The sequence below is a fragment of the Salvelinus alpinus genome, chromosome 23, assembly GCF_045679555.1.
Source record: "Salvelinus alpinus chromosome 23, SLU_Salpinus.1, whole genome shotgun sequence".
Classification (NCBI taxonomy): Eukaryota; Metazoa; Chordata; class Actinopteri; order Salmoniformes; family Salmonidae; genus Salvelinus; species Salvelinus alpinus.
Genome location: NC_092108.1, coordinates 42,976,807 through 42,996,127, shown reverse-complemented (window position 1 = coordinate 42,996,127; position 19,321 = coordinate 42,976,807). Strand labels below are relative to the sequence as shown.

Here is a 19,321-nt window from a genome sequence, read left to right as displayed (position 1 = left end):
TATGTTTAGAGTGAAAATGCATTTTCCTATTTTTTGTTTTTTTTAATGTTAAAATTGTAAATGTATTAATTTCAGTACTTCAGGACTTACTGGAGGAAATTGGAGACAGTACTCAGCTAAGCATGATAGAGCACCCCTACACATGAACATGGATAAGAACATATTGATTATAGCTGGTTGCATACGGTTCACAGTAACCACCATTTTGAGAGAATAATTAAGGATAACCCATATGCCCTCCATGTTATCTAATTATGTAACGGTTGCTGAGTGTGCGCTATTCATCACATGAAGTAACAGGAGAGAAAATGATCTCTGTCCGTGGCTAAAGGATGGCGATGATGCTTCAATGCCCATGGTTTGTGAAAACGCTGGCTACAGCAAGAACGTACTGTACCTCTCTACATTCCCATTATCTCTTTAATGAACCATGTCCTCCTACCGTTGCGGACCGTGCGAGACAAACGCTTTACTACTCTCAAATTCTTTCCCAACATTGAGTCTTGTATTACAGTGGAATCACACCGCCTCTGAATTTGTTGGATGTGTCAGTGTCGTTCTTTGTTGACGTATCGATGTTTTTGTTCAGGTCAGGTCAGATCAATAGAAAGTGTTGGAAATCTCGGTTTTCCAACGTATACTTTTCTCTTGCTAAACGAGATGTTCAAAGGATGTTTGAAATACACTTACATACGTGGCAATCTTTGGCAGAGCAACCTAAGGCCTCTATAGAACTTTTGTATGTGTGCGTGTTTCTCTTTGATCAGACTAAATTAGTCGGAGATGACATTACATATTAATAAACAAAATATGCCATTTAGCAGACACTTTTACTAAAAGCAACTTAGTCATGCATGCATTTTACTTACAGGTGGTCCTGGGAATCGAACACATTATCATGTCGTTATAAGCGCCATGCTCTACCAACTGAGCTACAGAGGACCATGAACCCATTAAAATAAGATAAATAAAAGTGAGGTGTTTATTTCTTTAGTTACAATCCCTCTGTGGACTCTGCTTTGATCTTCCACAGTTTAGTGGGTGCTAAATGTCACCACGAGGCCTGGCATTTTTACACTCACTACAACCACAATGCATTTCAGAGTTGGCCCATGCTAATAATCTTCCTCTAACTTCTTGGACACCAACATTTGCTTTTAGAGAATGTCTCAGGACGTATTTTCTGCCTTGTCCTTCGAGTGGTTATTGTTCTGTGGCCAGGTGTCCCAGTGGTTAGTCTTTAAAAAGACACGTGCTCCTTTGCAATGCTCCCAGCATGAAGCAGAAACTGGAGTAGTTTCACAACCAAAGGTGTACAGAATGAAGAATGAGAATCGGAAAGTATGGAGTTATCGCGTTGACATGATGTTTGACACGTCAAATGTTATACAATCCGTCACAGTTTATATATAACCATACAAATGACATATGTTGGTGTTGTGTTGCCCTGTTTCCCCCCAACTCAAAACTGTTTAGTCTTTATGTAGTGCCAAATGAGATATAAAAAATGTAAGGGGTGACAAAATCATTTAATTATCTTAATGTTCTCACGTTTATCAGTTATTGTGTCTGTATCAATCAGTGTCATAAAACATGTAACATTGGCACCTCTGGCAGTACATGATCTTGTTCACTTCATTAATTGTAACACATCCCACAAGTTACAACACCTATTGTCTTGGTACCTTGTGCATTTGCACATGTCAGCTAACAATATGTGTGAAATCCGGTAGGTCTTACCTCCTGCTGGTACACTGTTTTCATCTTCCAGGACCAGGGGAAGGGATTCAACTGTCAGTGATGGCTCTCTCCAACTCGGCATGGACTCTCAGTGACAAGCCTGCTACCTCTTACTTAAACTCCAACCCCAGTCAACCGCATGCTTGTCATACCTGCGTGGGCAACTTGAGTGACAAGTACCATACCCCATGCTTAAAATGAGTTGGTCAAGAAGTCAAGACATATTGAATTAGAGTGCCTCAATGTTCAGCTATTTTTTCTGGACCATGGCTGTCTGACACAGTTATAGCATTTGCTCAGGTGTGACGGTGTGTGTGTGTGAAGGAAGAAAGTTTGATGTACAGTACTCTGTAGTGCTGGAGTACAATTCATTAGTAGGGTATACACTGCAGCTATAGAACAGGAGATATTTTTACTGTTTTGCCACAAGGTGTCTCTGCTGCCATAGAAACAGAAAAATGCAAAGCAGCTTCCCAGATTTCCTGTTATTATCCTTGTGATTATCAACTAAAATATCTTTATTTTACAATTTTGAGAACATTTCAATTGAAGTAAATGGCTTATGCTAATTTATTGTTTCATTAATTTATGTGAATTTTGGAATATAAAATTCACTAGATATAAAATTCTGTAGATATTGTGTACAAAACATTAAGAACACCTGCTCTTTCCATGACATAGACTGACCAGGTGAAAGCTATGATCCCTTATTGGTGTCACCTGATGACAAAATATTTAAGTGACTTTGAACGGGGTATGGTAGTAGGTGCCAGGCGCACCGGTTAGAGTGTGTCAAGAACTGCAACGCCGCTGGGTTTTTCACGCTCAACAGTTTCCCGTGTTTATCAAAAATGGTCCACAAACAAAGGACATCCAGCCAACTTGACACAACTGTGGAAGCATTGGAGTCAACATTTTATTTTATTTAACATGTGCCAGCATCCATGTGGAACACTTTTGACAGATTGTAGAGTCCATGCTCTTATGAATTGAAACTGTTCTGAGGGAAAAGGGGGGTGCAACTCAATATAAGGAAGTTGTTCGTAATGTTTTGTACACTCAGTGTATTCTATATTTGGGTTATCATACTGTCTATTTATATTATTATTATTGACTTAAAGCAATGATTGATTCCTTTTCTATTTATCCAGAGCTACATTAGAGGAAGGCATTATAAGATATCCTCAGTGGCTTCTCCATGGTTCTTCATACTATAGGTCTGCTCAGGGGATTCCCTTGGAAACCCCTTGTAGCCATGCAGCCATATTGGATCCTAATTGGCTCATTACTGGTCTTCCATCCATAACGATCATTCACTACCAGCCTCTGCTGGTATTTCCATCTTCTCCTCCCAAGGGACATTCAGCCCCTGCCTAATGAGCTACTAAGCTACCTCTGTCAGCAGTGTAACGTCAACTCTGTGTTAGGAGCTTACAACCTCCCTCAGGAGCCTTAAAAAGTGGCATGAAGCTGCCTCCCTATTGGAAAACAATGTGTTTTTTACCATGACCACTCTTAGGCCCCCAAAAATAACCATGCCCATCCAAACCACATAGTGAGGAAACAGGGAGAACTCGTGCCCAATATCGCCAAAGAGGAGGAATGACATGACACAAGTACAAAAGGAATGGCATTTGTTGTATATGTGTGGCTAAGCCTAAACATAGCTGCGGTGGAGGAAGATTCGCAGGAGAATCTGAGACTTTCTGTGTGGGCCAGATTTGGAGGTGAAGCAACAAGAGTAATGGGAGATGAAAGCCGATTCTTCCCCTTTGTTTCCCCTGGTTGGGCTAAAAATAACTAGTGCTGAGCAGGCACTGGAGCCCATGCAGTAGTCTGTCTCCAGCTGGCTGCTGGGGACAGGATGAGCATGATGATAACACAGGCTTTCATTCATGGGGATAAATCAGCATGCATTCATTGCACCATGTTGACGTTGTGCATGAGGAAGTGCTGTGTTCTGAATGTGCACAAAGAAAGTTACATATTGTTGAGGGGATGATGCATTTTTATTTGTATACTTAGGTTTTGAATGAACCCTTCATTTTTAGATACCATATTGTCAGTAGACCTACACTGGGCTGCATCACTGACATTGATTTATGATGAATTGCCAAAGTGCACCACTCGCTCTGGTCATGCTGTCGACGTCATAATAGTGAGCGACGGCGGCTAATTGACTCTTCTGTATCTGGAACAGAACAATCACAGTAGCCTATAGCAGTGTTGGAGATATTCTGCCTTGAAGGATTTGTCCTGTTTTCCCTCATTAGCCCCCCCCCAGCTCCCGCCTCCAACCCATACACACACTCAAAGAGAAAAAAAAGAGAATGTACGCAATAGTACTGTCGCCAAGGGAGCCGGCGGAAGCTTTCATTGGCGTAGCTGTATCCAAGCAATTACACAATGCCAACAGGTCCTCCGCATATTTAAACAAGTTACCGCTGTGCTCATATCCATTGCAAGCCCTTCATCTAATAGTCCTGCTACAGCAACCTCCTCACAGACACAGACCCACGCATGTACACGCACACACACCCAAGCAGGTACACACACAACAGATAATCAGGCAGTGTTTTGATTCCTATTCAAATCCCTAACATACATCACTTCGTGTCCCACATACATGCTCCGATTCCTCCCGCACAATCAGCACCTTTCAGTGTAGAATGTAGACAATATCTTTCTAATATATAACATATTGTACTCTCAGATTACAGTACAGCCCTGTAAGTACATAGCTATGGCATAATAACCATAACAGATGGAGCTACTGTGCTAACCCAAATAATGCTTTACGGTTTCAACATTAGTGGTTTTGTTTTAGCACTCGTGTATGCATGTCCTGTATATGGATCAGTGGATTTATGTTAGTGGGGGAGAGAATTGGTGTTGAAGCCATGTACAGTTAGACTCTGCTGAATAATGCATTGAGTAAACCCTGGCATTGGGAAAGGGGAATGCACTCTGCATTTGATTAGAGAGGCTGCCAATGCACCCACACACAGTGGGAGTGAGGGAGCATATATTTCTGCTTTCCACAAAGGGGAGGAGGGAGAGAGGGAGGGAGCATGTGAGAAAAATACCAATTATGTAGAGATGTACAGTTCTGTACTAAGCCCTCTGTTGGAGCGTTGACCTTGAGCTACATAGTAGTGAACAATGCATGCACATTTGATTTAACAATAGTACAATACAGTACACTTTCTCTGACAACACAAATGCGTAAATTCTTCTGGCTTGCTGCTGCTCAGTTAACGATTGCATGTTCAATATATTTTCTACACCCCCCCCCCAGACACACCCTAGTGACCATACCCTAAAAACTGTGCTCTAAACACACATCTTCACTTAGTGTGTTTATCTGTGTTGTGTGCGTGCAGACTGTGGCATCTGTGTGGGGCACATTAAGAGATATTAGACTTGGAAGTCTAATGGACACTGCTGGGATGTTAACACTGAGCCAGATGACTACTGAGATCATTTGGTGGGAGGATCAAAGGGAGAGAGCTCAGAGCAGCAAAGGCAGTAGCTAGGGGAACAACATCAGCGGGATACAAGGAACTGTAGTACAGCGGGTACTGTAGCACCAGCACTGTAACAGCCACGGTATCAGTCCTCCGATGTGCCAGATGCACCCAATGGGAACATGCGTACAGTATTATACTTTCAGTTGATCATCATCTGACCACATTCAAATCACATTAAAACCAACAATAACATTACCAACTAAACAACAACAACCTAATTTGTTGACAACAACAACAAATGCTATTCAGGTATAATGGTATAGGGAAAAAAAAGTGTTTTTTTGACACTGAGATAGGAAGCGTTGGTTATTGCTTTACTTTTGCCCTGTCTGTGCTGTTAGTTACCAGGGTTATTTCATGTTTCATTTTTCCCACTTCATCCATTACTGTAAGCAGCTAGCAACCATTATCACCGGGAACTGAGAAGGCCCTGCGACTAGGTGGTGGGGAATAGTGAATAAAATTATTCTTCATGGACGCAGCGTAACATGCTGTCCATTCCATGAGACACAACATGAATCACATTTCCATCTATTTGAATTTGCATCATGTGTGTGCACGTGTAGGAGAGAGTGAGAGAGCGAGAGAGAGACCCTCTGAGACTCCCTGCTGAGCCTGTACTCCATAGTGGCGGGAAAAGGAAGAAAAACATGGAATGAAGGATGTGCTGTATATTGGCTACTCACTACTTATTCCTCTTGTTGTGCTTATTGTGTGTTTCTGCTGGCCACATTCACCATTTCATGATGTGTCATCATCTCGCACAGGGAAGTCTGGAGCGATGAAGCAGAATCTTCACTTGGGGCAAACAGTCATATGTTAGCACTGAATCAGTACTAACTATTCAGTCTAGTTTTTTAATTATGGCAGGAAAAGCTTGTGCTATCGTCATCCTATCTTTGATACAGCTATAGTAGATCTAAAATGTACTGAGGAATCATGGAATGATCCCATCTCAACGTCTCATCCCAGGGTGATATACAACTTCCATGATGCTTTCACAGCCTTGTCAGTGCTTCTCAGAAGATCTTACTCCCGTGTATCTTTTGATCAACATCTCCAGCTAAAACAGTGCAATGCACTTAGGAACATGTATGCAAATAGAAAACAGTTATATATGTACACATCAATAACGTCCGCGTGTTACTGACTTTCTCAATATGAATGACCAGCAAAGGATAGAGGGTGGGGAGTAATTTATCTATGGCTAGTGGTGCCCAGCCAGGCAAAAATGTGCAATGGTGGGGGATGGGTGAAACACTGTTTTGACTGGTGGCTGGCTGTAACGCTTGAGGCCTCTATACTTTTTCCTTTTCATCTGATTGGTGGAACCAAGTGAAGGTTCTTAAACCCAATTTGGGAGGAGGGGAGGGATGGTTATTCTGTGATGGAGCCTGTGCTGCTCTAAGTACTGTATATGATTGTGAAAGTGAGTTGCCTATTTCTTCATAATTCTATTCTGAGTAGTTGAACTCTCCCATTTCTTTATGGACAATATTAATACATTCAAAGAGACTGGTTGTATAAAATATACATTCACAGAACTGTATGGCATCTAATTATCTAAATTACTACAATATTGGTTTACCATACGTTTTAATCGTTTTGCGTTTCGGGAAGAAAAAAAAACATTTCCTGTACACTGCTTCTTCTTTCTGTGACTATGCTTTCTTTCTGTGCCTCGCTTCAATGAGTGATGTTTGGAAATACTGTAGCAAGCTGCCTGGACTGCCCATTTTTGTAGGGAAAGTCGCGTCACTGTGTTGAGTGTCTGAAGCCGTTGGCTTCGAACCGCCTGGCTTTGTATCTTATCTATTAGCGTTAAAATGTTAATTAATTTCCTTGATATATCAATTTTGCAATCTTTGGAAAGAGATAACATGGTTTAGCTTTAACACGTGGATTACAGCGGAAGCCATCTATCAAAAGATTTCAGACAAAGTAGGTAGCTAGCTACTGGATTATGGGGACACATTTTGAAAGAGCAGCTAACTAGCCTTGCTAGCTAACCAGCACCGTTCATATAAGAACGAATCTTGTTTTTTTTGGTTTGTTGTTGGAACACAGGAATAAATGCAAAATATTGCGACCACTTTTTAAAGGTATGCCCTGTAATATGTTTTTGTGACTAACTAGTTAGCTACCGCTAAATCCTTGTTTAACAATGCCTCATGGTCGCGGGAGAGTGGCGAGCGAAAAACCACGTCGCTGTGCCCAGGCTAGCTAGCTAATCACTACGTTAGCTTAGCCTCTTGCGTACAACCGTGTGGGGGATGGGCTTTGTGCTCTTCGCTCTAGCTAGTTAGCAATGCAAGCTACGTTAGCTTAGGCTAGCCGGTGACATAACGCCAACTAACGGTAGCTACTGTAGCTAGCTAACGTTAGACGAAATCGTTTTTTAAATATTACTGTCGCTAGCTAACGTTATAAATTAGATAACCTAAATTGCGCAGTTAGGTAGTTAACGTTAAGTTACGGATAGTAAATTGTGCCGACTGGTGTAGTGTGCTAATGTTGTAACGTTGACTATGATATCGTTTTCTATCACAGCTGTACACGAAGGTACTGTACATGTAACTTTACAGTAGTAGATAGGTAATTATTCTTCCCAGTCTGCTTCTTGCGTAATCCTACCAGGGCACTTGTAGCACAAAGGTCCATTGGCTGTATGGATTCAACACTGACCTAGTCTGATAGTATAGCGACACACCCCTCTTGGCCAGTCAGTTTTTAACTCTTTCCTCAATCTGCCTGCGTAGGCACTGCAACATTTCCCTTACAATTTCCATACAATATTGGCAGGTATTATCAATGTACTGGGATTGTTAAGTCCCAGTTGTCGTGCATAATTATTAGCTCTGACGTTGCTATGAAAGCATCATCCTCTTGCCATGCTAGCTATATACTTCTAAACAGTATACTCAAGGTTTCACTTTTATGTACTTACTCAGAGGGTCAACATGAACAGTGTATAAACTGGAATTAAAAATACATGTATTTCGTGAACTAACACTCACGCTTGACTTTTCCAGCACTGACGTTATTGAGTAAACTTACTTACTATGACTGAGATGTGGTTGTCTAGCTATCTTGAGATGAATGCACTAACTGTAAGTCACTCTGGATAAGAGCGTCTGCTAAATGACTCAAGTGTATATGTAATTATTCTGTTCACTGTCTTCGTTCCTAGATTGCGGAGTTCCTCCTCTGGACGGTGGAGCAATGAGCTTCTGAAAGACACTTGATCACATGGTGAGTAGTCTGGGGCTGACATAATCGTATGTGATAGCTGAGAAGTGTTTCCGAAACAACACACAAGTTGTGCTTTTGTCGCATGTAGTATATTAGAAAGCACAGTGGTTATCACAGAATCACACTGACATGCCTGACGATTGCATTGTAAGGATGACTTTCTCCATACTTTGGCTCAAACCTGGACTACCAGAATGCGGAGTTGTTTTGGATATCCCACAGGAGCACATCTCCCATGATGTGTGTCACTTTCCATCAACATAGTCCTTTCTCATCCACTCTGTGCACTTTTGGGTTTTCAAATCCCCAAACAGATCGTCAACTCTTGTGAAGGAGCAGGAGAGGAGTCTGCAGATGCAGTCACACCCTCGGTAAGGTGTCAGGACTCTGGGGTTGAGGCCTGTACTTCAGTGCATGTCAAACAGAGAGACAACTAACTCACACCAGTGAGCCATATTCGCCCTCCTTGACCCAACTGAGTTGTCATCACCCCAAAGAGGCACGAGGGAAACTAGGGCTGGGCGGTATATTGAATGATTTCAAATTAATGTTTTAGCGCAATGTTCCAAATACCTGTATTGCAAAAGTCAAGTATTATTTAATTGTTTTCGTTTCTATGAGTGTTTTGTCTTTTTGGTCTCGTCTCCTTCGCTCCTTCTGTACTGTGTACTTTCCCCACTTGCACACAGACACCAAGCCCCTCCCCCTTCCACTTCCTCTCTGACAACAAGCAGTTTCAACTCGCTATTTGAGGTTTGGTCTAACATAATCGGTCATAAGGACACCGAAACACATTGAGACATTATTTGTACTGTAATGGAGGAGAACTTAACCTTTATAACGATACCCTTTTTATGTCTCCACTCCCAAAATGTAGAGCAGACCATACTAAGACTGCAGCATCTATGAATGTGGAAAATTAACTCAGTTTGTCGCAGGCGGCATCAGTACCATGTACCGTTAGCAGCATTTTAGCCAGACTGTTATGCGCTAGCTGTCTAGTCTGTGTTTTGTAAATGTGCAATGAGCATAAAAATACGCATTTATTTAAGGAATTGGCAACTCGTTCTGAGAAATAAGCATCTTCTTGTCCAGGTAGGCCACTTGATTTCCACATCTAAACACAGTGATCAGGCTATTTTGTTCAAACAGTTGGAGACGGACAGGAAGGTGTGTCCATTAGCAAGCAAATACAGTGCATTTGGAAAGTATTCAGACCCCTTGACTTTTTCCACATTTTGTTACGTTACAGCCTTATTCTTAAATTGATTTTGGTTAAAAAAAAAATATATATCCTCATTATTCTACACACACACTACCCCATAATGACAAAGCAAAAACAGGTTTTTAGAACATTTTGCACATGTATTAACTGAAATATCACATTTACATCTGTAGCTGGGGAGTTTCTCCCATTTTTCTCTCCAGATCCTCTCAAGCTCTGTCAGGTTGGATGGGGAGCGTCGCTGCACAGCTATTTTCATGTCTCCAGAAATGTTTGATCGGGTTCAAGTCCGGGCTCTAGCTGGGCCACTCAAGGACATTCAGAGACTTGTCCCGAAGCAACTCCTGCATTGTCTTGGCTGTGTGCTTAGGGTTGTTGTTCTGTTGGAAGGTGAACCTTCACCCTAGTCTGAGGTCCTGAGCAGGTTTGCATCAAGGATCTCTGTACTTTTCCCCATTCATCTTTTCCTCAATCCTGACATCTCCCAGTCTCTGCTGTTGAAAAACATCCCCACAGCATGATGCTTGCCACCACCATGCTTCACTGTAGGAATGGTGACTGGTTTCCTTAAGACGTGACGCTTGGCATTCAGGCCAAAGCGTTCGATTTTTGTTTCATGGTCAGAGTCCTTTAGGTGCCTTTTTGGAGAATTCCAAGCGGGCTGTCAGGTGCCTTTTACTGAGGAGTGGCTTCCGTCTGGCCACTCTACCATAAAGGCCTGATTTGGTGAAGTGCTGCAGAGATGGTTGTCCTTCTGGAAGGTTCTCCCATCTCCACAGAAGAACTCTAGAGCCATCGGGTTCTAGAGCCAAGGGTCTTCTTCCCTGATTTCTCAGTTTGCCCAGGCGGCCAGCTCTAGGAAGAGTCTTGATAGGTCCAAACTTGTTCTATTTACCCTTCTCCAGATCTGTGCCTCGACACAATCCTGTGTTGGAGCTCAAAGGACAAGTCCTTCGACCTCATGACTTGGTTTTTGCTCTGACATGCACTGTCAATTGTGGAACCTTTTTATATAGACAGTTGTGTGCCTTTCCAAATGACTCTTTACATATTTTTTTTTAACTAGGCAAGTCAGTTAAGAACAAATTCTTATTTACAATGACGGCCTAGGAACAGTGGGTTAACTGCCTTGTTCAGAGGCAGAACGACAGATATTTACCGTGTCAGCTTGGGGACTCGATCTTGCACCCTTTCGGTTACTGGCCCAACTCTCTAACCACTAGGCTACCTGCCGCCCCAATCATGTCCAGTCAATTGAATTTACCAAGTTGTAGAAACATCTCAAGGATGATCAATGGAAACAGGATGCACCTGAGGTCAATTTCAAGTCTCATAAAAGGTCTGAATACTTATGTAAATAAGGTATGTCTTTTTGTTTTTTTATAATACATTTGCACATTTTTCTAAACCACTGTTTTCACTTTGTAATTATGGGGTATTGTGTGTAGAATGATGAGGATATATAAAATACATTTTTTGAATCGGGCTGTAATGTAACAAAATGTGTAAAAAGTCAAGGGGTCTGAATACTTTCCGAATGCACTGTAGATCCAAGTTGGCTAAACTTAGCTGGCTACTCACTAGCAGGTGGGCTTGTGCTTGAGAGATTGTTTGAGACCTGTGTTAATGTTCTATAATGCCTGGTAAGAAGTTGGCCATTATCAGTGGATGTGCATTGTGCATGGTTCTGGTTAAATTTGTAACAAAAAGGGAATTTTCCTAGACTTGATAGTCAGATCAGTGATTATTGCAACAAAGCAGGTTATAATATTTTCATTTGTAGTGGATCTTATATTTAGCCTCGGTATAATTTTACAAGGCCGGAATTCATTAGATTATTCCTGACTGTTTGAAATAGTGTATTGACCCTTAGCATTTTTAGATATATATTGTGAATCACCGATAAGTTTGAAAAGGCCATATCGCCCAGCTCTAGAAGGAAAAAAAACGTTTAAAAATACTTTTCGTCCCCCAAGCGCTGTAAATATTTGCGTGGGTTAGTAGGAATACACAGCCATGACCATTAATAAACGCCTCAACCCATTTTGACTTGGCTTCTCGAGCTGTATCTGACATGATTTCCTGCACATTAACTCTCATACAAACTGTGCTGTTTTAATGCATTCACACTTATAGCCTTGGGCCTCGTGTTCAGAGAGAGAGTGCTGTCCGTGGGCAAAGTGCAAAAGGTGAGATACAGTAGAAGCTACAGTATAGCCCACAGAGGCTTGTATACAAACGGACTACAATCCTTTCCACTAAAATGTGTGGAGGGAAAGAAATGGTCCAAGGCTAGAATGGCTGGCATTTCGTTGTTATTTTGTTGATGTATTGAACAACAACGCCATAGTTAGCATCTCCGATATAAAGTCGAGCTGAGGATCAACGCTTCCAGGGACCTTCTCTTCATATCAGAGGTTTAAGGCCCACTCTCTTTTAGACCCACTTATCTTGGCCAGGTCGCAGTTGCAAATGAGAACTTGTTCTCAACTAGCCTACCTGGTTAAATAAAGGTGAAATAAAAAAAAATAAAAAAATAAAAACTCTGTGTGTCTAACCCCAAGGAGATCTGGAAAACGGTTAAAGGCCTGGAGAATAAACCCTCCTCACAGCTGCCCATGTCCCTTAAAGTTGATGATGTGGTTGTTACTGACAAGAAGCACATGGCTGAGCACTTTAATCACCACTTCATTAAGTCATGATTTCTATTTGACATCTATCAGCCATGCTTCCTTGCCCGTCCAACATTTCCTCATCTCCCACCCCTTCTAATGTGACTATCACCAATGCTTCTCCCTCTGTTTCCCCTGCCCCGCTACAAAGTTTCTCCCTGCAAGCAGTCACTGAGGTGCTAAAGGAGCCCCTGAAACTTGACTCCAAAAAATCATCTGGGTCCAATGGTTTAGACCCTTCTTTAAAGTTGCTGTCCCTATCATCGCCAAGCCTATCTCTGACCTTTTTAACCTGTCTCTCCTTTCTGGTTAGGTTCCCATTGCCTGGTAGGCAGCCACGGTTCATCCTTTATTTAAAGGGGGAGATCAAGCTGATCCTAACTGTTATAGGCCTATTTCTATTTTGCCCTGTTAATCAAAAGTGTTGGAAAAACTTAATCAACTGACTGGCTTTCTTGATGTCCATAGTATTCTCTCTGGTATGCAATCTGGTTTCCGCTCAGGTTACAGATGTGTCAGTGCAATCTTAAAGGTCCTCAATGATGTCACCATTGCCCTTGATTCAAAGCAATGTTGTGCTGCTATTTTTATTGACTTGGCCAAAGCTTTTGATACGGTAGACCATTCCGTTCTTGTGGGCCGGCTAAGGAGTATTTGGCCTGGTTTGTGAACTACCTCTCTCAAAAGAGTGCAGTGTATAAAGTCAGAAAATCTTCTGTCTCAGCCACTGCCTGTCACTAAGGGAATATCCCAAGGCTCAATCCTAGGCCCCACACTCTTCTCAATTTACATCAACAACATAGCTCAGGCAGTAGGAAGCTCTCTCATCCATTTATATGCAGATGATAGTCTTATACTCAGCTGGCCCCTCCCTGGATTTTGTGTTAAATGCTCTACAACAAAGCTTTCTTGGTGTCCAACAAGATTTCTCTGCCCTTAACCTTGTTCCGAACACCTTTAAATCAAAGGTAATGTGGTTTGGTAAGAAGAATGCCCCTCTACCCACAGGTGTGACTACTACCTCTGAGGGTTTAGAGCTTGAGGTAGTCACCTCATACAAGTACTTGGGAGTATGGCTAGACGGTACACTGTCCTTCTCTCAGCACATATCAAAGCTGCAGGCTAAAGTTAAATCTAGACTTGGTTTCCTCTATCATAATCGCTCCTCTTTCACCCCAGCTGCCAAACTAACCCTGATTCAGATGACCATCCTACCCATGCTAGATTACGGAGACATAATGTATAGATCGGCAGGTGCTCTCGAGCGGCTAGATGATCTTTACCTTTTGGCCATCAGATTTTCCACCAATTCTCTTTATAGGATACATCACTGCACTCTATACTCCTCTGTAAACTCGTCATCTCTATATACCCATCGAAGACACACTGGTTGATGCTTATTTATAAAAACCCTCTTAGGCCTCATTCTCCCCTATCTGAGATATCTACTGCAACCCTCATCCTCCACATACAACACCCGTTCTGTCAGTCACATTCTGTTAAAGGTCCCCAAAGCGCACACATCCCTGGGTTGCTCGTCTTTTCACTTCGCTGCAGCTAGCGACTGGAACGAGCTGCAACAAACACTCAAACTGGACAGTAACCTCAATCTCTTTATTCAAAGACTCAATCATGGACACTCTTACTGACAATTATGGTTGCTTTGGGTGATGTATTGTTGTCTCTACCTTCTTGTCCTTTGTGCTGTTGTCTTTGCCCAATAATGTTTGTACCATGTTATGTGCTGCTACCATGTTGTCATGTTATGTTGCTACCATGCTGTGTTGTCATGTGTTGCTGCCTTGCTATATTGTTGTCTTAGGTCTCTCTTTATGTAGTGTTGTCTCTTGTCGTGATGTCTGTGTGTTGTCCTATATTTATATATTTGTCATGTTATTTTTAATCCCAGCCCCCGTCATTGTAAATAAGAATTTAACTGACTTGCCTAGTTAAATAAAGGTTACATATAAAAAATAATAAGGTCAAGGATCCAGGCTATAGTCTGGCTTAACCTCACTAATCCTGGCCAGAGGGATGGTGTTTTTCAGCAGCTAGAAGTTAGAACGACACCCTGGCTCTTTCTCAATTCGTCTTTCCAATAAGAGGTGAACCACCTCGGACCTTCTCCTCCAATGCATTTTGAGGAGGCGGTGTGGAATCAAGGAAAGGGACCCTGCCTGTTATTGGTATGGGACACGAGAAGAGCAGTGTACTTGGCATATAACATACACCTGGTGCGTGTGAAAAAAATAAAATAAACTTTTTAGATTTATTTCTCAGGATCTACAGTTGAAGTTCGGAAGTTTACGTACACTTAGGTTGGATTCTTTAAAACTCGTTTTTCAACTACTCCACAAATTTCTTGTTAACAAACTGTAGTTTTGACAAGTCGGTTAGGCCATCTACTTTGTGCATGACACAAGTATTCCAACAACTGTTTACAGACGAGTATTTCATTTATAATTCACTGTATCACAATTCTAGTGGGTCAGAAGTTGACTGTGCCTTTAAACAGCTTGTAAAATTCCAGAAAATTATGTCATGGCTTTAGAAGCTTCTGATAGGCTAATTGACCTCATTTGAGTCAGTTGGCGGTGTACCTGTGGATGTATTTCAAGGCCTACCTTCAAACTCAGTGCCTCTTTGCTTGACATCATTGGAAAATCAAAAGAAATCAGACAAGAAAAAAATTGTTGACCTCCACAGGTCTGGTTCATCTTTGGGAGAAATTTCCAAACATCTGAAGGTGCCACGTTCATCTGTACAAACAATAGTACGCAAGTATAAACACCATGGGACCACGCAGCCGTCATACCGATCAGGAAGGCGACGCGTTCTGTCTCCCAGTGATGAATGTACTTTGGTGCGAAAAGTGGAAATCAATCCCAGAACAACATCAAAAGACCTTGTGAGGATGCTGGAGGAAAGGGGTACAAAAGTTTCAATATCCACAGTAAAACGAGTCCTATATCAACATAACCTGAAAGGCCACTCAGCAAGGAAGAAGCCACTGCTCCAAAACCGCCATAAAAAAGCCAGACTACGGTTTGCAACTGCACATGGGGACAAAGGTCGTACTTTTTGGAGAAATGTCCTCTGGTCTGATGAAACAAAAATGGAACTGTTTCGCCGTAATGACCATCATTATGTTCGGAAGAAAAGGGGGAGGCTTGCAAGCCGAAGAACACCATCCCAACCGTGAAGCACGGGGGTGGCAGCATCATGTTGTGGGGGTGCTTTGCTGCAGGATGGACTGGTGCACTTCACAAAATAGATGGAAACATGAGGAAGGAAAATTATGTGGATATATTGAAGCAACATCTCAAGACATCTTTCAGGAAGTTAAAGCTTGGTCGCAAATGGTTCTTCCAAATGGACAATGACCCCAAGCATACTTCTAAAGTTGTTGCAAAATGGCTTAAGGACAACAAAGTCAAGGTATTGGAGTGGCCATCACAAAGCCCTGACCTCAATCCTATAGAATTTTTTGGGTCAGAACTGAAAAAGCGTGTGCGAGCAAGGAGGCCTACAAACCTGACTGTTACACCAGGTCTGTCAGGAGGAATGGGCCAAACTTCACTCAACTTATTGTGGGAAGCTTGTGGAAGGCTACCTGAAACGTTTGACCCAAGTTAAACAATTTAAAGGCAATGCTACCAAATACTAATTGAGTGTATGTTAACTTCTGACCCACTGGGAATGTGATGAAAGAAATAAAACCTGAAGTAAATCATTCTCGCTACTATTATTCTGACATTTCACATTCTTAAAATATAGTGGTGATCCTAACTGACCAGAGAAAGGGAATTTTTACTAGGATTAAATGTCAGGAATTGTGAGAAACTGAGTTTAAATGTATTTGGCTAAGGTGTATGTAAACTTCCGACTTCAACTGTATATCTGGAAATGTAGACACCGCTTGTTTCTCGGCGACCTCACCCCTCATAGTCGATGTGAATAGGACCAACTATGGGTGTCTCCTGTGTGTTATCCCGAATGTACAACCAAACCCATCAGCTGTACCCGTGACTAACGCCAACATATTGCAATACGATCCCATTCCCAACATTGTCATGATTCTGTCTGTGTGTCGTGAAGTGCATCTCCAGAGTCCAAGGCTCTCTTGATTTGATCACCATTAGATATCATATCTGGTCTGTGTGTACTTTTCAGTGGGCTAGCATGATGAAGTGCTAGAAGTTCCAATCCAGCCATCCTACACGTCCGTCCCTGTTTATTTCCACGGTCCTGTTTAAACAGTGTGTGGCTCACTTGAATAAATAGGCATCTCAGGGATACAAACTATTCGGGATGTTATTCCCAACCCCCCCCCCCCTGTTTCCTTTCCCCCAGTGGTTTTGTCCACATGAATCAGCCTGCCCTCTTAAGGAGGGCTCAGTAATTATTTCCATTTGTGGGGGTAATGAATGGAAACTGGTGCCGTGCCTAAGGGCCAGGATGGAATTTAACTCCATGATTGTACTGCCAATTGATGATGATAACTTTGGCTGTAACCACAGAGTGTTATGAATTTGGCCCAAAGTAGGTCAGGCAAGGTCAGGGATCAAAAGGCATGCCCATTTGATATGGTGTTATGTCAATTTTTGGCAGGGCTACAGACTGAGACCATTTAGTCACATTTTGTGACCCTTTAGCTGTGCAAGTAACATTTTTAAATTGGTCGCACTGGTGCAAGCTGCACATTCTACTTGGTCACCTCAATCAAAACGTTCAAATTTTGGGGCAGATAAAACCATTAATTTGTTAAACAGTAAATTGCATTATCCTCATGATTCCTGTGTCTGCCCTGCTGCTGTGCCTGCCTGTTTAGCTGGGGCTTGCTGTTGTAATGTGCAAGCCTCACACACTGTCCCCCCTCATGATTGTATAATAGTGATGGGGGAAAAACGATAGTTGCATATCACAATATTATTTTTGAACGCTTATATTGATACTTGGAGGAGTCAAAGTATCGGTTTTAGATATTAGCTAACGCTAGTCAGCTGTACTAGTGCCAAAACGCTGGTATTTTACACCCTATAACTAATTTTCTCATGCTCTCGCTTGTCTGCAGCAGACATAATGAGCGATATGTTTGGAGCATCAGATCGCAGTATCGAATCACAATACATATAGAATTGTGAGAATCGCAATACATATCGTAATGGCACCTAGGTATCGTGATAATATCGTGTCGTCAGGTCAATGGCAATTCCCAGCCCTATTGTATAATATTTCAAAATACAATGGGGGGGAAAAACACAACTTTGGAAGCAACTAGTGTCGCTATTAAAGAGGGAGACTGCCCCTAAAAAGCTATTTCTCGTTTTCAAAATGGCCTGTGTGTCCTAATATTCTAGTGTCAAAATTTGTTTCCCACTTTGTGGCAACAGTTTGCAGAATGCCCTTTCCAGTTTCAGCATGACATTGCCCCCGTGCGAAATGCGAGGTCCAGAAATGGTTTGTCGAGATAGGTGTGGAAGAATTTGACTGGCCTGCACAGAGCCCTGACCTCAACCGCTTTGAACACCGTTGGGATGAATTGGAACGCCGACTGCGAGCCAGGTCTAAGCGCTCAACATCGGTGCCCAACCTCACTAATGCTCTTGTGGCTGAATGGAAGCAAGTCCCTGCAACAATGTTCCAACATCTAGTGGAAAGCCTTCCCAGAAGAGTGGAGGCTGTTATGGCAGCAAAGGGGAGACCAACTCCATATTGATGTCCATGATTTTGGGATGAGATATTCAACAAGCAGGCGTGTGTGACACTGCAAATATGTTTAGGGGGTGCCACCAAATCATGGGCTGGTGCCACTAACTGAAACCGTTAGAGGCACCAGTGCCACCAGGGGAAAATGTTAGTGTGGAACTCTGCGTTGTGAGTTCGTGTCATTTTACACCTTGTTTTATTGACTTGGGAATTGACTCAGGGTATTTGCACTCTATTTGCATGGATCTACTATCCATTGACTTTCAACATGTAGTCTAGATTGTAAATGTTGCCACTCGCCAAGACTCCCAAGTTCAAAAGCAAGCTCAGTTCCAACTAGATGCCTAGTCACTAATCAGTGTAGTGATAAGCTGAAGTCCATCGGCAAGCATTCAAATGTTCAACCATGATGAAGGCACTGGGTTCATTTGAAGTGTCTGTTTTAATCTGTTTAAGTATCTGAGTATAACACAAGCTGTACAGCATTCATATTTTGTCAGGCTGTGTTGTAACTATGTGTGTGTGTGTGTGTGTCTCTCGCTCTTCCTAGGCTCCCATTCCCTTCGCTGACCCCATGGTTTGACCACCAGGATTAAAAATGAGCATTAGCAGTGATGAGGTCAACTTCCTGGTGTACAGATACCTGCAAGAGTCAGGTAAGACCCACATCTGATCTACAGTGCCTTCGGAAAGTATTCCGACCCCTTCACTTTTTATAACATTTTGTTACGTTATATAGCCTTATACCAAAATGGATTTTAAAAAATCCTCATCAATCTACAAACTACCCCATAATGACAAAGCAAAAACCGTTTTTTGGAAATGTTTGCAAAAATAAAAACGGAAATATCACATTTACATAAGTATTCAGACCCTTTACTCATTACTTTGTTGAAGCACCTTTGGCAGCGATTACAGCCTCGAGTCGTCTTGGGTATGATGCTACAAGCTTGGCACACCTGTATTTGGGGAGTTTCTCCCATTCTTCTCTGCAGATCCTCTTAAGCTCTGTCAGTTTGGATCTGGAGCATCGCTGCACAGCTATTTTCAAGTCTCTCCATAGATGTTAGATCGGGTTCAAGTCCGGGCTCAGGCTGAAACACTCAAGGACATTCAGCAGGACAACGACCCTAAGCACACAGCCAAGCCAACGCAGGAGTGGCTTCAGGACAATCTCTGAATGTGAACCTTCG

At 42.2% G+C, this 19,321-nt stretch overlaps 1 protein-coding gene across 3 annotated transcripts in view; it reads left to right on the top strand.

Moving 5' to 3' along the window:
- The first annotated feature begins 7,042 nt into the window (after positions 1 to 7,042).
- The window catches only part of LOC139551080 (F-box-like/WD repeat-containing protein TBL1XR1), a 35,548-nt gene continuing 23,269 nt past the window's right edge, over positions 7,043 to 19,321 (top strand). Inside the window, exons 1-3 of one of the 3 annotated variants that reach the window (XM_071362469.1) lie at positions 7,043 to 7,211; positions 8,461 to 8,522; positions 18,679 to 18,784. In XM_071362469.1, the coding sequence (XP_071218570.1) occupies positions 18,727 to 18,784 (58 nt within the window). In that variant the 5' untranslated portion in view covers positions 7,043 to 7,211; positions 8,461 to 8,522; positions 18,679 to 18,726. Of the gene's footprint in view, positions 7,212 to 7,231; positions 7,373 to 8,460; positions 8,523 to 18,678; positions 18,785 to 19,321 lie in introns of those variants that run through there. The other 2 variants (XM_071362466.1, XM_071362467.1) reach the window with 2 other exon arrangements.